Genomic DNA, 17466 nt, shown 5'->3' with positions numbered 1-17466 from the left:
GAATTCAAACATATATATTTTTTGTTTAAATACAATATGATTTCTTGTAGAATTCAATTTATGTAACAATTAATCCATAACCCTTATTTATATGAACCATACTTCTTAGTACTATCAAGAGAAGTGACTGTAAAATTCATAAATCAATACATCCAATGTCTGTACATATTATAGAATTAAATTATTCTTATGAACTGATTATCATAGATTTCTTATGTAAAGTGTTATACTTTTGCTTCACAATAGCTATGTATGAGCTCCCTGTGTATACATTTGAATAGTAAGCCTTTCTGACCTTTCACACAAGTGTTGAAGCGAGTTCAGATAAGAGCTATCTGAAAAAATTCAAGTAGGGTTGGCTAAATTAACAATGAAATGCAGTATCAGGTGCTGCAGGGTTTTCAACCTGGGTTGAGTGGTGCATGGATACAAGGTATAATAGGGTGGAGATGAAAATGACCTCAAATAAAGGATCGCTGTACTTTCTCCTGTATCTACCCCCCCCCCTCCCCCTTATGTGTACTCTTTCCTGGTCCTACTGTAAGTGAAATAGAAATGCTTTATTAGAAATGTGAAGGTAAGAATGTGTACATCTTCTTTCTTGAACAAAAACACTCAAACAATTTCTTCCAAGATAATCGTTTATTTCGTAGAATTTGTTTCATGATAGAACTGCATTGCACACTCACATCGGGTACACCTTCATTCAAAGCAAAATTACACAGACTGCTTTGCTACATCCTCTTGTTATGTTGTTCAATCAGAATTCACCCCCAACATTTCCTGTAACAAAACTATACAGCTCATTCCATATAGGGAGTTGTTTCTTCACACGCTTCATCTTATTGCAAGCTTTTTCTTATATGTGTGCAAGGCAATCCTTATCTATAGTAACATGCTGTGCCTGCGTCCGTGGATCAGGGTCAACACCAAGAATATTTAGAGACCAAAGTTTGTGTCAGCATTTGATTTTAGTATCACTGATACTTTCCATTCCAATTGTATTAGTACCCTTTTCTACAAATGGTATTCTGTAAATTATCGTTGTTGCCAGGGCTAGTCCCTATTAGTTACACACAAACACCAGCACACTCACCTTTAACCTTCCTCTGCCTCAAATGTTTGAACAGCACAAGCTTTGAACCATTCAAATTTGTGTCAGTATAACAAATGGGCCTTAGCTGAGTGCCAGTTCAAATTTGAGACACTATCAGTATCCACAGGAGTTGCCTGCCTCAGATTAAAGAGTAAAAGACTTTAATCCTGCCTTAAAACCGAATAATAGAAACCCTATTGTCGTAGGACTGCTATACATCTATCGGTGACCAACATTCTTCTCTTACCACTGACATGATGCTTCCATTTGGCTGCAAGCCTCGTCTTTAATCCCTCTCATAATGCTGTTTGACTTAGACTAAGCACGCAACCCTGCTCACGTGCTTCTCAGTGCATAAGCACAGGCCTGCGGTTCGACATCTTGTTTTTTCATTTGCTCAAGACATTTGTTCTTGCAGCTGACCATGTGCAGGACAATTTCCCTGTGTTCCAGAAGAGGACAGCTGCACCACAAATTACACTGAAGCCATTGCTCAGGGGATTAGTATCATACAGTACAGAGTGTGTGTAAGTGTGGGCAGGGGGTCAGGGCTCACTGTTAACAGTACTGTACTGTTAACCCTCTAATCAAGAGGCTTGCACAGGGCTGTACCTCAATCTCCTGCACATTACCGGATAGTAATGTGGGTTGTTTTTTAATGGTTGCTTCAAAATGCCTTTGAATATTAAAACTATTCGGTATGGCCTGACGCTATTTGTCAGGGCTTGCCACTATGCACCATGCAGTGACATGTATAGTGAAACTCACTAGTACAAATTAAGTTAAGAGAGTTTTAATATTATTGCTAACAGTATCCACTGTGTGTGTGTGTGTGTGTGTGTGTGTGTGTGTATGTATATATGTATGTATATATATATATATATATATTATATATATATATATATTATAGATATATCCATATATATATTAACCATCTTCGTTTTTGGGTTATTCTCCAGTGTAAAAGATATCTCACAAGATAGAAAGCTTTTTTTCTCCATTGCTCTACACCAAACAGATTCTTAGCACCCCTGCTGATTTATGGTTTAAGTTGAGAAAGTATATCAAATATATACAGACTAGACATGTCATTTTTAGTATAGTACTATATTATACACACTTCATGGTATATAGTTGGACATTCGTTTAACATGATTGAACAAACCCTACTGTGTGTAGTTAAGGTGAAAATGCACAGGGATTAGTTTTGATTAACATATGCTGGATTTCCTCAAAATGAGTCTTGCAGGAGTGATCTCAATAGAATTGAATATAAATAATGTAGATTTTTGTATACACAGCCCTGGTACATTTGCAATCTTTTAGAAGCTGATTTGTAAATCACATAATTCGAAGGAAAGAGCTGAGTACTGCTTTTTTTGTTTGTCTGTTTGTTTTGTTTAATACCAAATCATTTTCTGAGTGTATTGCCACATACTTCAAAAATAAATGATGATGATTCTTTCAATCCCTTAAAAATACAAAGACGTAAGGAGTGCTTTATTGAAAATATTTTTGTACGCAAGTTTGTTATAATAGGGAAAGGTATCACTTTGCCTGCCTGTGTGTGGTCCCGAAGAAGTTAAATTGTCTGGTACAAGTCAAGCTCTTGGCCAGTGCACTTGCTGTTTCAATTCACTATGCTTTGCTATACAGGTAAACTAAGTACTGTGTCCAATTCTAATCACCTGTAACAGCTAATAAATATAAAAATATTTTAAATTATGTGCCAATAGTAACCATCAATGCGCCAAGAAATAGCTATTAAGTAGCTTGGATTAAATAGCAGTTTTCATTTCAAATGTGTGCTTCTACTGACTGGGCTGACATGACAATGGTAACTACTAGAGAATGAACATATAATAATTAGCAAGATATGATCTAAAGAACAAAGACACTGTAGGCACACTTTTAAAATGGGAGGAATGGTGCACTGATCTGTCTTTGGAATCAGATGGAAAGATGGGAGTGTGAGAAAAATAATAGTTTTTAAAATAAATATTAGCAAAAAAAATAAACATTTTGCATTGGAATTGTATTTTGCAAATGGATGGAGTTATGGAGAAATGCATTCTGGGTTGGAAAAACAAAGTCATCAATCCATCTAGATATTTATACAGTATATTCCATATTATTTTTTTCACATCAAGAATTAATAGAATATTTTATGTTTACTACTGTAAATTACACAGAATATTATGAAGCTAACTATATAATCATTGGGGGCAACCCCATAGATAGCTGGCATGGGGTGGGGCTGGTTATTGGGGTGGGTTAATACCTCTAGTATAAGAAGTGTACTGTATCTTTACAGTTTACATTAAGTGTGTCTAATTACTATGTATGCACATAATACTTACTTAATAAATACATGTGTACTTACACATCACTACAATGGTATTATGCATCTTTACAATCTTCTTAAAGTATAAATATTTTTACACAATAGATGTACGTTTACAATTGTACCAGAAAAGTGTTAGGGTTAGGGTCAGAGAGAGGGTTAGGGTTATAGCCTGAAAAAAGATTTACACTTTAATTACATTGTAACTGTGCCTAATAACATTGTAATTATGTGTAAGTACACATGTATTTACTAAGTAACTACTATGTCAATACACAGTAATTGGAGACATAAAGTAAAGTGTTACAATCTTTGATGCACTATAAATATACAAGTAGCAATATTCCCATATATGTATAGGTATTTACATCTCCTGATACAGGCTGAAAACATAAAATTGGATCACAAGTGGTCCCAAGGTCCCTAGTAAAAGCACTGCAGGGTTAATCTTGAATACATTGATCTTGAACCAAGTCACTGATCTTGTCTGGGGACCCATGGAGTGCTCCATTGTTATTTCTGTTCCCTCTGGAAAAGGTGGGAAATGATCTGGGTTTAGTTTGGCTCATTGCACGTCAGAGACCCCCAACTGGTCAGGTGCCTCTCGTCTTCAAACAAAGACTCCCCCAGACTTGGGCCTTGCCTCTTGAGTTCAGTATCTTAATATCATTAGATGCTTTGATTTGACAGATCAAATCTAGATTTAAAAAATTAAAGTTGTTACCCCAAAAATATAGTTTGTCAAGTATATCGAATAGTGTAGCACTGAAATGGTTAAGGAAAGAATAACTTGTTCCATCCTTTGAAGGATCGCCTTTCAACAATGGCACTAGGCTCAGCAGGTAGCCCAGGATTTGCTATGGTGAAACCTTGAATGTGAATCATTATATTACAGTGTATTTATTGATTTCAACAGGAAGAAGGTTAAGCCTATAAAATTGTCTTAGAAACTTGAACTTGCTTTGGAAAAGGGATTTCCACAGCACCAAAACGCTTGTTATAAAACAACAGCCTATTAAACATTTATGGCTGCTAGTTGTCTGTACAATGGGATCAGAATTATCCATATACTATACTTGTAGTTTGTACAAGTATAGTATATGTGAAAAATGTGAAAAGGTTATCCATTGTATGCATGTACTGTATGTTAGTATGTAATTGTATGTCTCTTCTGCAATTATAATTTGACACTTCAATTTCATTTTAATTTCAGCATGACCAAATTGCTATCAGCAGCTCCAGTAGAAGAGGTCTCTTCAGGTCAATCCTCTGCACCACAGAGCGCCTACAGGTTAACACAGTGGCTGGAGTATGTTTAATGAATGGGTTGCTACAGCCCAACTGTACAAACAAAATGCTATCTCTGGGTAGCGGAGCTAAGCCTGCAGACATGAAGGGTCACAAAGTTAAGATGATGTCTGACATGAATTATGAATCTAGAGGTTATAAACTCTTGTAATCCAGCCAGTCAAACTTGGGTTGAATCTAAATTAAAACCACCCTCAATAATTGACAGCTACCAAACTCTCATTGCAGCCCATTCATAAAGGGGACAGAGGTCAGCATCCTATACAGTCTGAAAATGGGTCTACTTTCAATGGATTGGAAGAATTATAAAGGAGAAAAGCAGATGTTCTGATGTTCTTTATTATTCCCTAGCACCTAACACATTCCAGCACTTTCAATTTGTATCTGATATTAATATGATCTTAATTAGATTTCTTCGAAAGTGTATTTGCTCAGTACTGCCAGTCACTTTGCCACAAGTGAACTGCTTGTCTCACCTTAGCCGAAGAGCTACTGTACTCATTGATGGACCTGTTGTATTTTTTTCCCTCACAGCCACAGTGGTCATTGAGAGAGCTCACTAGGACCTGAGTATCCATACAACTATTGATGATAAGAATTAGAAAAGAACACCAGAAATGTAACTCCCATTGGTGTTCCGATCCCCGTGTTTCTGACGAATTCTAAAATCTTGAATGACTCCATGGTGCAAGTTGAAAACACTTCTTGTAATAAAAAAAAGGTATTTGCTTTTCAATCTGTGTCATTCAAATGAGAAATGGACTTTCTCTGTCAGACAAGAACACATTATTGTCTCTAATAGGTACAGACCAACATGAAGAAGAGGGAGATTAGGCAGATTAACAAAAAAGATATGGCAATGTGGAAAGTAGCATTGCTATTAGCAATTTCAAGTAAATAAGAAACTACTTAAGAAAGAATTTACAAGGTCTAGGGTATTTCCTGGGGATTAATAACCAGCTGGGAGGGTTGTTGGTCCAATAGTAATTGAATTAATTTGTTGAACTACATTTTGATTAATGTTAATGTAAGTCTAACATAAACTTTGTCCAAAAGATAAGAATATACATTATACTATATTAAGTTACGAAAATATAATTATCCTTATTATGAATAGTAAGAACGGTTGAAAAAAAAAAAAACACTTTTACTTTATGGGTTTTGGAAAGAGGTAAAACCGTTGAAAAATATTTAATGCAACGACCACCCATGATGTTGGTTTAGCTGTGCGAGGATTCAAAATATAATTTGGGGGAGGGGGGGGGGGGCTCCCAGATTTATTTATACACAGTGGTAGATGTATCCTTTGAGAGAGAACTCCTCACAAGCCATAGTAAATGTGTGAAGGGTAGTGTGTAAGTCCTATTAAGTTAACAGATCCACAGCATGTGTTCTGTGGTCTCTCTCCTCTCTAGCACCAAGATACTGTGAAATCATTTTTACAAGCACAGCACAACAGGGTAAGATGAAACTTCCACTAAAATATACATTTTGTTATTTTTCAACCCTTAGATGTTAGCAAGGGGGGATATTTAATTGGTATCCATTATGATGGGTGGCAAATATTATCTATCTAATATAGCAAGGAAATCAATATATAATTTATAAATTGTTCACATGAAGTGTTTTGAAGAAATGCTGTATGACTCTGAAATGGTTATTTGTTTAAATACTCTATCTGGTAAAATGGTGTTTTATGAAATGATTTAAATTTCTAGTGTTTTTAGGATTGACACAGCCTTGGCGCTAGTGACATAACACCCAATAGACATCACGGTTTCTGCTACTCATTCCCCCAGTAAAGAACATTTTCATCCCATCAAGGCTCATCTCTTGGTAGAGCATCATTTGTCTCTACTAGGGGGATCTAATTTAAAAGGACAGAATCTAGTCTTTTTTTTTAATGTTTCTAGTGATTTAGATCGTACTAGATGGTTAGATGGTTCCATGAACCTGGTTTTTATTTTGCTTTGTTATATAAAGAATTTTTAACAACTTACAGAATTTGACAAGATGGCATTACTCTAATACAAATACTTATAAATAAGGTTTGATTCCTTCAGTAGTTGCAGAATTAAAACTTAAACAATGCAAGATGTTCTGGATATCTTATACAGTATGTATAGGATACTATCCTCAGATGGTCTAGTGATAGAAACGCACTCCCATTCTGTAACATATAATCTTGCAACTGATGAAGAGGTGCAATGTAGGTGTCTGGCTCTTTAAATCCAAATCATCAGTAGACTTGATTCCATCAAGGCATACCACAAATTCTGCTGTGCACTGCATGTGTTCCAGCAGTCTTGCCTTACAGCTGTAAGATCTGATTTACAGAGAGCTGTTCTCAGTAGACCTCTCCCCTCTCCCATCTAGAACTGACATGTGTCCTATTAGGGGCCGTGATGAACTCAGTTCAAAGGTATATGCTGCTTCTTTTTCATCAAGGGAAACTAGAAACTTCATAACATTCAATTCAATAGAGAATATATGAGCAACAGCTTTCAGAAAAAGAAATTAAGTCACTACCGGAAATATTCCATACATTAAATTGTATACTACAAGTTCCAAATTATCTTATGGTGGGACATCAATGTGCAGTAAATGATTTAGTCGGTTTTGTCCAGTACGCTGCGTTTTTCCCCCCCCCCCCCTTCGTTGCTTAAATGTATGCTACGTTGATTCCAAACATATCCAGCAGAGGGCAGTGTGTGTAAATATGATTTAAGTGCAATACCCTTCCTAATCTCCCAGTTAAACCAGGCTTTCAAAGGATCAATGCATATGCTTGTCTGTTTTCACAGAGCAATGCTTTCAAAATTGGGTACAGCTGGAATTCATTGGCACTATTTTCTTCTCAAATCCCACTCAGACAAAACAGGCTGATAACTCTAGCAAAGACAAAGAATAAAAATGCGTTGTACACACCATCTATTCAAATATTACTTCAGGTATTTAAAATTAATACCAGGTTTATTGTTGGTGTTTATCTAAATAATCTGGTTTCATAGACCCTGATTTAGCAGTGATCTTAAACTACCTAATGTTACCTTCACAGATTAGCCCTAATCTGGGTCTGTGAAACCTGCTGATTTAGATTCACATTTTGAGATTGATAAAGTAAACAAACCAAGCACATATAGAAAAACACAAATAAAGACTTCTCATCCAGATGTATTACTAAATTTGTTTTTGTTTTATTTATTTGTTTAATATGGTAAATACAGAAATAAGGTAGCCGATCTGTCATGGGGAAACATTATTTAAACTTAAACTTAACCGAATGGATAAAGTTATTTACACCAACATGCTAGTAATATTTTATACTGATTATTTGAATATGTGCAGATATTTTATTAAATCTAAAACACAGACACATATAGTACAAATTAAAAATAAATTATGTAATGTAATGGGGATAATATTAGGCCATGTTATTCTTTTTTTCCTCCTAATTCAAGTCAAATAAAATCCTCATCTACCCAATATTATATTTCCCAAACCCTTCATTTTTACTGTAGTGGCTTCCACAATTTTGTCTCAAAGCATTTCTGTATCTATTACATGAATATTAGCACTCTCTCTTGTCATATTCCCACCACAATGTTCACTAATATCCAATTTATGGCCCTATGGACGTTAACAAGGACTTTTAATCTGTTTTATACATGCAGGCAAGTTTAATTTAAATGGTGAATGAGAATGGAGAGATACTGTACTGTACAGTTCCGATGTTTTTGATTCCTCTTTCGCTGTGCACGATGAGATACTATCCACTGCTCCATGTCTCATGCCTCTAGAAGCCAGATGAAAGCTTCTACTAATGAGAACCTCTAAACATCTGAAAACTAGTCACCAAGGACAAGGGCTGGTACCTCTAGAAATTAATTATTTGTTACCGAAGCACAGGTGTGGTGCAGGCAGCTCCTCGGTGTGAAATGCTTTGAACTGACAATAAGGGGCAAGAGATCAGTAGCTTTCAAAAATAATTGTTTGTGATGGAATGCATTAAGCATGCTTCCATTGTCAAATCGTGGTCAGACTGGGTTCTATCTCAGTATTCTTGACCCAGAGCAGTCACCATCCACTGGAAAATGGTCAGATTCACGTAATAAAACAGCAATCAGCAATTCCCTAACCAGTGATTCTAATAAGTGATTGTGTCTGTTTTTTTCTTCAGAGAAAAATCTAATGTACAAAAACGTAAACTTCTCCTTCAAAGATGAAATCTATTATAGCTGGAGACAGTCCCAATTTGTGTTCTGTGTGTGTCTTTGTTGTCTTCCAAGAAGGAAAACAATATTTTTATTTACTCTCAATTGTACACTACTGGCGTTGCCATTGTTTTTTAAATGAGTGCAAATTTGTACTGCAAAAACATCTTTTGATTTTTCCGCCATTGCACTGTTTTTGTAGTGTATATAACTGCTAAGAGAAGTTATTTAAGAGACTTCAAAAGACCAAGTTTGGGCATCCATCTATTGCTCAATGAATTGTGATTAAACCTTGTTACATATTCCTTACCACATATTGTACTACTATCTTCAGTCAGCAATGGTGTTCAACAAAAGAAGTCTATAATAAAAACCCACTCTGCATGTTAAACATTACCTGGACCTGGGTTTGCAGACACTAACACAGTACTGTAGTTCATTTTCAATGTTTCTGCAGCTGTAGGAATGTTTTTCAATTCCATGATTCTTTTGTCAGGCTGGCAGAGTCCCTACACTCAACTCCCCTTATATATGTACATTGAAAAACAGCAAGGTTCATCACACTTCACCATGCCAGAGGGATACCTGTACGACACAGCTGTCACCTCAGCGCAACTCAGCAATGTGTTTCACTGCCCTTGCATAAGAAAACACTCATTTTCTAAGTCAATATTTATTGAAAAAGTATATATACTTGAGCATGATACATGTTAGATTCCTCATAACCAGACTGTAAAATGATTGGATGTTTATGTTCCCTTTCATGCATATAAGATGAACCAGTGCACAAGTCTATTAAGGTTGTGTCCTAAAGATAACAAGCTGTATATTTACTAGTAAAAAAAAAAAAAAAGAGAAGCACATTTTGGATTTCTTACACATATTTTCTGACTGCTATCCCTTGCAAAAGGTACATTCTTTGATGTTTTGATCAGAACGCATATTGGTCAGTTATTGTGTAAACTCAGACTGTGAACATACTGGCAGATTTGTACAAGGGCTGCCCTGATTCTTTCTTCTTCTTCAGTTTTACAGTTTTTATTTCAAATCAAGTTAAATGCTTTCAAGCTTTTCTGGTTTATTTAAAAAATGAAAGATATATTAACTAAAATGTATAGACTTTTGAAACCTAATATATGACTACAAGAAGCCTAATATATTCTGAATGCAAAGGAATAAATTAATAAAGTGTTCAAAATATATCAAATCTAGTTGTGTAAAGCATTTACTATACAGCATTGAACTGGTACTGAGTTTGCACAGTGGGTATCAGTTGACTAACATGGGTAAATGTTTTATTGCTACAGGAAAACACTGAAAAGTTGAATAATTAAAAAAAAATACTGATTGACAGAAACATAGGCAATAGAAGGGAACTCATTTAAATACAAAATATATCACAAAACATATTGACTTGTTAATTAATTCAATAAAGTATGCCAGAAGCTGTCTGATGAACGTGAAATTAAATATTACATACAGGATTGCATCTTACTGCATACTTACAATTGTACATACCTTTGTCTGGCCTAATAGGACTGTACTGTGGCATTTAAGAGCTTTAAGGGCAATTTGGCAAATCTAGGGTTGGCTGAAGTCAGTATTTTCATTTGACCAAGTTCCGTATGTATAAAACTATCCAATTAAAACAAACATCTTTAAAAGTGCCTTCATGTTAGCATTTACAATGTGTATACTATGTAATTGCATCATGTTCTATCTTTGTTGATTCCAATTGTGTTTTTCAGTGTCCGTTCTGGGAAAACTAAAGTCCCAACACTTACGAGCTTACTTTGCAGATCTACTTTAATAGCAATATACTAAAAGCAGGGTGTGATACCACTCAACCCTTCTAACTTTACTAGAGTCTGTGCACACACTCTCTTGTGGTCAGAGCGTGTTGCTAGTTTTCTGGTCCTCTTTGCAAAACTCCAAACTGCTAAAAGCTGCTTCCTCTGTCTGTTACAAAAGCAATTTGTATCAGCTTGGGGTTTTGCAACAGTGCAGCCTGGTTTAAGGGTAAGTGTGATGGACTTGGCATGGGCACAGATTACTGACTAACATTGCAGTCTCCAAGAATTCATTTTTACTAGCTTATAGAAAATGCCACTGCTATAAAGACTGTTGTAATTTGTACTTGTAAACAACACTGTTGGTTTCCTCATCTGTAACGAAAGCTGAATAATAATTCTTTAGAATGGCTTTTGCTTGGATGGTGCCCAGGGCTACATTTATTTATTATTACATTTATTATATTTTAATATATAAATAATATTTCAAAATAGCTTTTCACATTTAGTTTTTCTTTTAAAATACACTTCTCTAGTTAGTCAATAATCAAAATACTGACCCAGCCCTAGATTTTTTCCTGTATGTTGTGCAAAATCGATTTGAAATGCACAGTTATTGCTCTTTGTAGTGTGTGAATTCTCTCCCTCCCTCCCGATCCTCCATGACTGGAAGCCACTTGAGGTCTGTGGAGTATTGCAGTGTCTGTTGTTGGATAATCAGTTAGCCTGTTACTAGGACCACTGACATGAACAGTCTGTCGGTTCCTGAATAGAGTAGTAGACCCAGGTAGAGTTTCCACTACAGTAAAGTTGGACAGAGCGTCTTTGCAGCCCAATTTCTCTGCAACACTTGCAAAATCTGGCATAGGTGTTAATGTTGTAGTTATATATGCTGGCAGAGGGGCATTTTCCATCACAAGAGACTATATTAACCTGTAACAAAGCACAGAGATTTTCAGAATTAGCAAGAGAGCAAGAAACAAAACAGAGTTTGGGGGAGAATCTTTAGCAATGTAGCAGTATTGCATTGGTAATGATATGCCGGGTACTATCTTACTTGGTTTCTTAGTATTTTTAGTCTGATGTGAACAGACCAAATAACAGACAAAACTGTTCCCTGCATCACTCGGAACATACTGCTTTTAATGTTCTAAATTTGTTTTTAGAAATAGTAATGCACATTTGTATCATCATTGTGCTGCCTATACCTCTAAGAGATGTTTTTCATACACATACATTTGTTCAACACTTTGTACATAATGAAACCATTATACTGGAGTTGCAGTATCAATATGTATACTGAGGTACAATCAAGCTCTGGCAGCTGATATTGGACTTTCAACAGGATCATTACAAAAAAGACCATTTCTCCGAGGACCCACCAGTACAGTCAGATTACTTAGATTTAAGATAGTGCAGTAAAGTAGTTCATACACTTAATGTTAATTTGACATCTTCTTAAAAGTAAATATTATTTTATACAGTTTTTTTTAGAAGCGTCGCTAGATTTTGTGTAATATTTGTGGGGGGTAATATAAGTTCACATTTACTGTGGGATTCAAAGCCCCATAAAGAAAAAAAAACACCCTGGACTGAAATATAACTTACAGGTCTGTTACTCCTACAGTCGTTTTTCCGGATAGTCATTCGGACTGTCACCTTCTGGCAAGACTTCCCATCTTCTTTACCTATATGGAAGATATAAATTCCTTGTTTAAAAATAGTGTTGCTTACCATTAATGGAATATTAACTGTTGTTGCTGTGTGCTAGACACTATGTTAAAGTCAGCGTACAGTATGCAACAAAGGGAAAAGGGTATGTTGCTTTAATAATACTTAATATCCTATGTTTAATATCTCTTTACGGCTCTCTGCTATTTTTTATTACAACACTAATGTTAATTTGGCCAGGCAGACCCATGTAATATACAATTCCCCCTCTCCCTCTGACTATACCAAGTTAGTGTAGATACGTTCCTGTTTTGTATGACACACATCTGCCAAGCCTCACCACATTGCACACAACTGAACTAATAAGCAAACATCAATGCTTAGTTTCTGTACCACTAGCAACATGAAGTTCTGTTTTTACAACCAGTGAATCCCAGTGAATTTAGATCTATATCCATAAATGAAAGGGGGCTCAATGAACTGATTTAGTTTATCTTCAAACTCATATTCTGGTGAATTCCCTTGAATGCCATCCCTTATAGTTTGAATTTATTGTTGCCCAAAATATGCAGAAGCGGCATATAGCAGTACTTATTAAACATACATATTGCAAGTCAAAACTTCAGTAGATCAATATGCCAGTATTAAACTTTATGTGGTGTCCATTGTATTTTTTTCTTTGAAAATCTTTGTATAATTCTAACTGTGCATATTATCATCTCCAGTGTCTGACTGCTGCATTATTAATATCTCTACATTTTTCTCCCTACTGGTTTAAGAAAGAACTTCTAACCACATAAACTAAATTATCTAACAAAATAACAATAGTTTTAGCTACTGCATGTATAGTTAATGGGCCAGAACACACATTTATAAATGTACTTTTAACTGTAATTAGTGTATATCATAGTTTGTTCAGAATACTAAAAGTCAGTGGAAAATGCCTGAGTTCCAAAGGATTTGGACAATGACGTCCTGAAAATAATTATGAAACCCAGACCAAAAGACCTCTTTTAACAATAAAAAAATAAATAAAAACATTATAAATAAAACAATATGTTGTATTATACATGTTTTTAAAAGCATCAGATAAAAGCAATTCAAGTGTTTACGAACAAAATGTTAAATGTTAGATACTACTGTAAACATTTGGGTAATCTGGCATATATTCCATTGTTTGTATTCATATTTTTGTGATAGAATTTGATAAGTTTGTGTATGTTGTTTTTGAAAACGGTGAAGAAAAACAAGGTTTGTTTTCAGTGCATTCAAACAATATAAAATAGTAATTATTCCATAATAATTGCTTTTGTAAAAGACTAATCTGTTTTACAGTGTATAATAACAATTCCACATCACCCAAAGTGTTACGGCAGATACCCTACTAATGTTTTCACAAAACTAAATGATTAGTTTCTAGCACATTTTCAAATGCACAGATATATTGACTAAAACATGCAGTAAAACTAGAGGATTTCTAACTGACACTACCAACAGTACATTGTTGGCAAACAACAATGCACTGCCCAGACAGTGCACAATGGAAAAATCGGCAGCTGGGTCTTACATGTCATCAGCGCAAGTTTGGGAGAGAAAAAAAAAAATGGTTTCATGTTTTGGAGTTCTGAATCTTCTTTTAGGGAAGTACATGGTTGGAAATCAACAATGGTGATGGTTAGACTTTTAGTCACTGATTTCCAGTAACTGGTACCTTTGTCACAGTTCAAGCTAACTGTTGGAGGCAATGGGCTAACAGGGAATGGAAACAGGGATATTCCAGTACCTGGTGAGATTGTTAATGTTGATCAGATTGCAGTTTCACACACAAAACAGCATTTAACATTAAAAACATTTTAAAAAGAGCACAATTATAATAACTGCATGAAACAATATTTAATAGCCTAATTTCCTTTCTTGCAAAATGTATTAAAACTAAAAAAAGAACACATTTGGATCAATTTTTGTTTCCAAACGAGATAGTATCACCAGAATTATCCTGGTAGTTTTAATTTTAAGAGAGAGTGACTAAGCAAGACCATTTCTTAGAAACAGGTTCTCTGCATTTTCCAATTGGTGTGTCGGGAATTACAGTGCAGGACAATCTAATTTGCTGAGTCAAGACCATAAGTACGAAATTGCATAAAATATAGATCTGATTGGTTATGATTCTGCTAAGTTACATTGTCCTTGCTCTAAGCCAGTGATATGGTGTTACATAAAGATGCATTTAGAAATACAAAACATTTTATAACACACTGAAATGTACAGCAAAAAATTATAGTTCTACACGTGTGCATCACTACATGTCAACTAAAGAGCTGATGAATGAAAAGCAGTCTTCTTTTTGTAATGTACTCACAGGTTTTACAGCAGCCATCCATGTAGCTTATAACTGTTCCACCAATCTAGGATGAGACGGTAAGGATTACTGTTTCAAGTATAGCACTAGATTAAACAGTACATTAGTAACACTGGGAATGCCACCTATAAATGTATCAACATAACATTATTAAGGGGAATGCATTTTAATAACCTGGTCATTTTTGGCAATACACTCTTCCAGCAGGCATTTCATTTTGTTTGCATATTGAAGATCTCTTTTTTACGTTCTTCATTACTTGTGGAGTACAGAAAGGGATTGGTGGTAGAGGATTCATACTGACCTTCATGCACTCTGTTTCGTTAAAAGGTGGGCAGCTAATAGAATAGCTGATGAGGGTGGGTCCTGACATTGTATCCATGCACTCGTACCTCTTACAGTTGGACATCCATGTCGTACCGGGCTGAGAAAAGGGGATTGAAAACTGTGTATTAACTGATATTGAACATGTTTACAGTACAGTGAGTGTTATGCTAAAATGGAAATGTCCTGCACTGGAAATTTTGAAAAAAAGTAGTAGTATTTTTAATAATGCAAGAAAAACTCAGAAATACTTGTAATACTATGAAAGTCTCTTTTCTTCTCAATGTAGTCAAATAACCAGTTTTTTTTTTTTTTTAAGGAACTGTTACGATTATCACCATCTTTTAAGATTACATTTTTTTTCGTTAAATGGACAAACACAGTTTATGTTTAAAAATGAAACCTTCTAATCTTCTGAAGTCATGGAATTTGACATAAATAATAAGTTTGTCCCCAGGATGTGAAAAGCTGTACTGCATTATTGATGGTTAATAAAAAAAAAAAATACATGCAGTGCGTATATCGTCTCATTGTATAATTAAGTGCAATTGAATAGGTGCAGAATTATTGCAACATTCCTGTCCTGGGTCATTTAGTTAGGTGTAGAATGACATTTTTAGCTAAGTAAATGTCCTACAAGATATAAAATGTTCAATTTTCAAGTGTTGATACATTTATGAATGAATCTGTATATCTGAAAAGAAATCTACACTGTGCGGTGGTTCAATAGAGAGTTTCTGAGATGTCCTTCTACACCTGATTAAAGTGTGGCACGACCCTCTGAAGACAGTTCAGATTACTTCATGCAAACTTTGAGTAATGTTACTCTTTCAAACCTTATACAGAGCAATGCTTCCGTTATCCATTTGGTAAATGCAAGATGTATTTCTGCAAACTCCACAGCATGTTGTTAGGTCGTCAGGAGGTTTGTAAACCTGGTTCTACAAAAAAAAAAAAAAAAAAAAAAAAAAAAGTTTGTGTTATTTTTGTCTGAAAAGCTGGAATCTAAAACTGGAGAAAACACACCAATTCAATTCATCTTTACTAAGGCAACATGAAGAGTTCAAACCCAGGTCAGGTTAAAATATTGTTAAACTACTGTGGACCTTGTAATTATCTTTAAATATACTGTATAGCAGGATTACCTGTGCAGGTCAAAAGAAAGTTATTGTCTAACATGTTTGTTTTATTACTGAACTCAGTTGTATATGAAGTGGACTCTTACTGGTTCACACTGAGCTGTGCAGTTAGTGCTGCTGGCTTGGATCTTGTAGAAGCTGGTTACTGGATCGGTATGGGAGGTGCATTGTGTAGTATAGCAGATACCCTCAGCAGTGTGCTCAACAAGTGTCTGCCCTGGTCGCATGACTCCCCGCTCCCCATCCACACACACCTGCTCTTTCACTGAACAAGAGTTGTAGAATTAGCCAGGTAACTGCTGCTAACCTAGAATTTTTCACCCAATGAAGCTATATAAGAAAAATACAATCTTAAAGATTCAAATGCATTAAATCAATTTTAACAAAAAACACAAATACTGTACAATATTCAAGACTGATTTTTTTTTTCCCCATTACCAACATAATTCATCCATAACTATAAAATACTCACCTGATGGCCTAAAACTCATTTCACCATTGAAGACATTGAAAAAGTCTTCCAGTCGAAATGTTTGTCAACATTTTAGACTAAGTTTCTTTTTGGAAACCGGGCTCTTTGTCTTACTAACAGTTGCATTTCCATTTACTTAGTGTACTTACAATGCAATTCCTTGATTTCTTACTTGAATATAATGCTGCATTATCCAACTTACCACACTTGTACTTGGAGCAGCCACATTGGTTTTCAGGGTCTGTGAGGAACTCACTGTCAATTTGAAGCATTTCTCCCTTTTGAAACAAAGAGTACATTAAATTACCAACAACAACAAAGAAAAACACAGAAAGAAAAAAGTTTTGAACATGTATTTTGTAAAGTCTGCATACCAGTTTACATTGTGGTTTAGGGATTGTGTCACAGGCACATTCTGGAAAATGAAAAATAAATTGTCAGTTTGTACGAAAAGCAAGAATAACAAACAGAAACTAAGTTCTTATAATGATTTTACCGCATGTGTTCAACGGGCAACACAGATCAGGACTCCATACTGTCACCACAGACATCCCCAAAGGACATGTGTGCTCCCTACAGCGATATGTTTCACAAACTGAAAAACATACAGACAGTAAAAGCATGGGATTTTGGTTTTCAATTCACTTTGCTGCAGTATGCTTTATAAAATGATTGCAGCTTATATAGAATGTGAAATATACACAGGTGTTGATTTTATGGTACAAGACTCTATTGCTTCACATGCAGTT

General features: G+C 35.2%; 1 protein-coding gene across 1 annotated transcript in view; it reads right to left on the bottom strand.

Moving 5' to 3' along the window:
• Positions 1–11390: 11390 nt before the first annotated feature.
• The window catches only part of otog (otogelin), a 52208-nt gene continuing 46132 nt past the window's right edge, over positions 11391–17466 (bottom strand). Inside the window, exons 44-52 of the mRNA XM_041276374.1 lie at positions 17214–17312; positions 17092–17132; positions 16920–16995; positions 16332–16510; positions 15943–16047; positions 15087–15206; positions 14783–14828; positions 12361–12440; positions 11391–11685 (exon numbers count right to left, since the gene is read on the bottom strand). Of these exons, the coding sequence (XP_041132308.1) occupies positions 11485–11685; positions 12361–12440; positions 14783–14828; positions 15087–15206; positions 15943–16047; positions 16332–16510; positions 16920–16995; positions 17092–17132; positions 17214–17312 (947 nt within the window). The 3' untranslated portion in view covers positions 11391–11484. The remainder of the gene's footprint in view (positions 11686–12360; positions 12441–14782; positions 14829–15086; positions 15207–15942; positions 16048–16331; positions 16511–16919; positions 16996–17091; positions 17133–17213; positions 17313–17466) is intronic.

The sequence above is a fragment of the Polyodon spathula genome, chromosome 17, assembly GCF_017654505.1.
Source record: "Polyodon spathula isolate WHYD16114869_AA chromosome 17, ASM1765450v1, whole genome shotgun sequence".
In the NCBI taxonomy this organism is placed as follows: Eukaryota; Metazoa; Chordata; class Actinopteri; order Acipenseriformes; family Polyodontidae; genus Polyodon; species Polyodon spathula.
The sequence above is the reverse complement of the archived record's forward strand: the minus strand, read 5'-3'. Positions and strand labels throughout refer to the sequence as shown.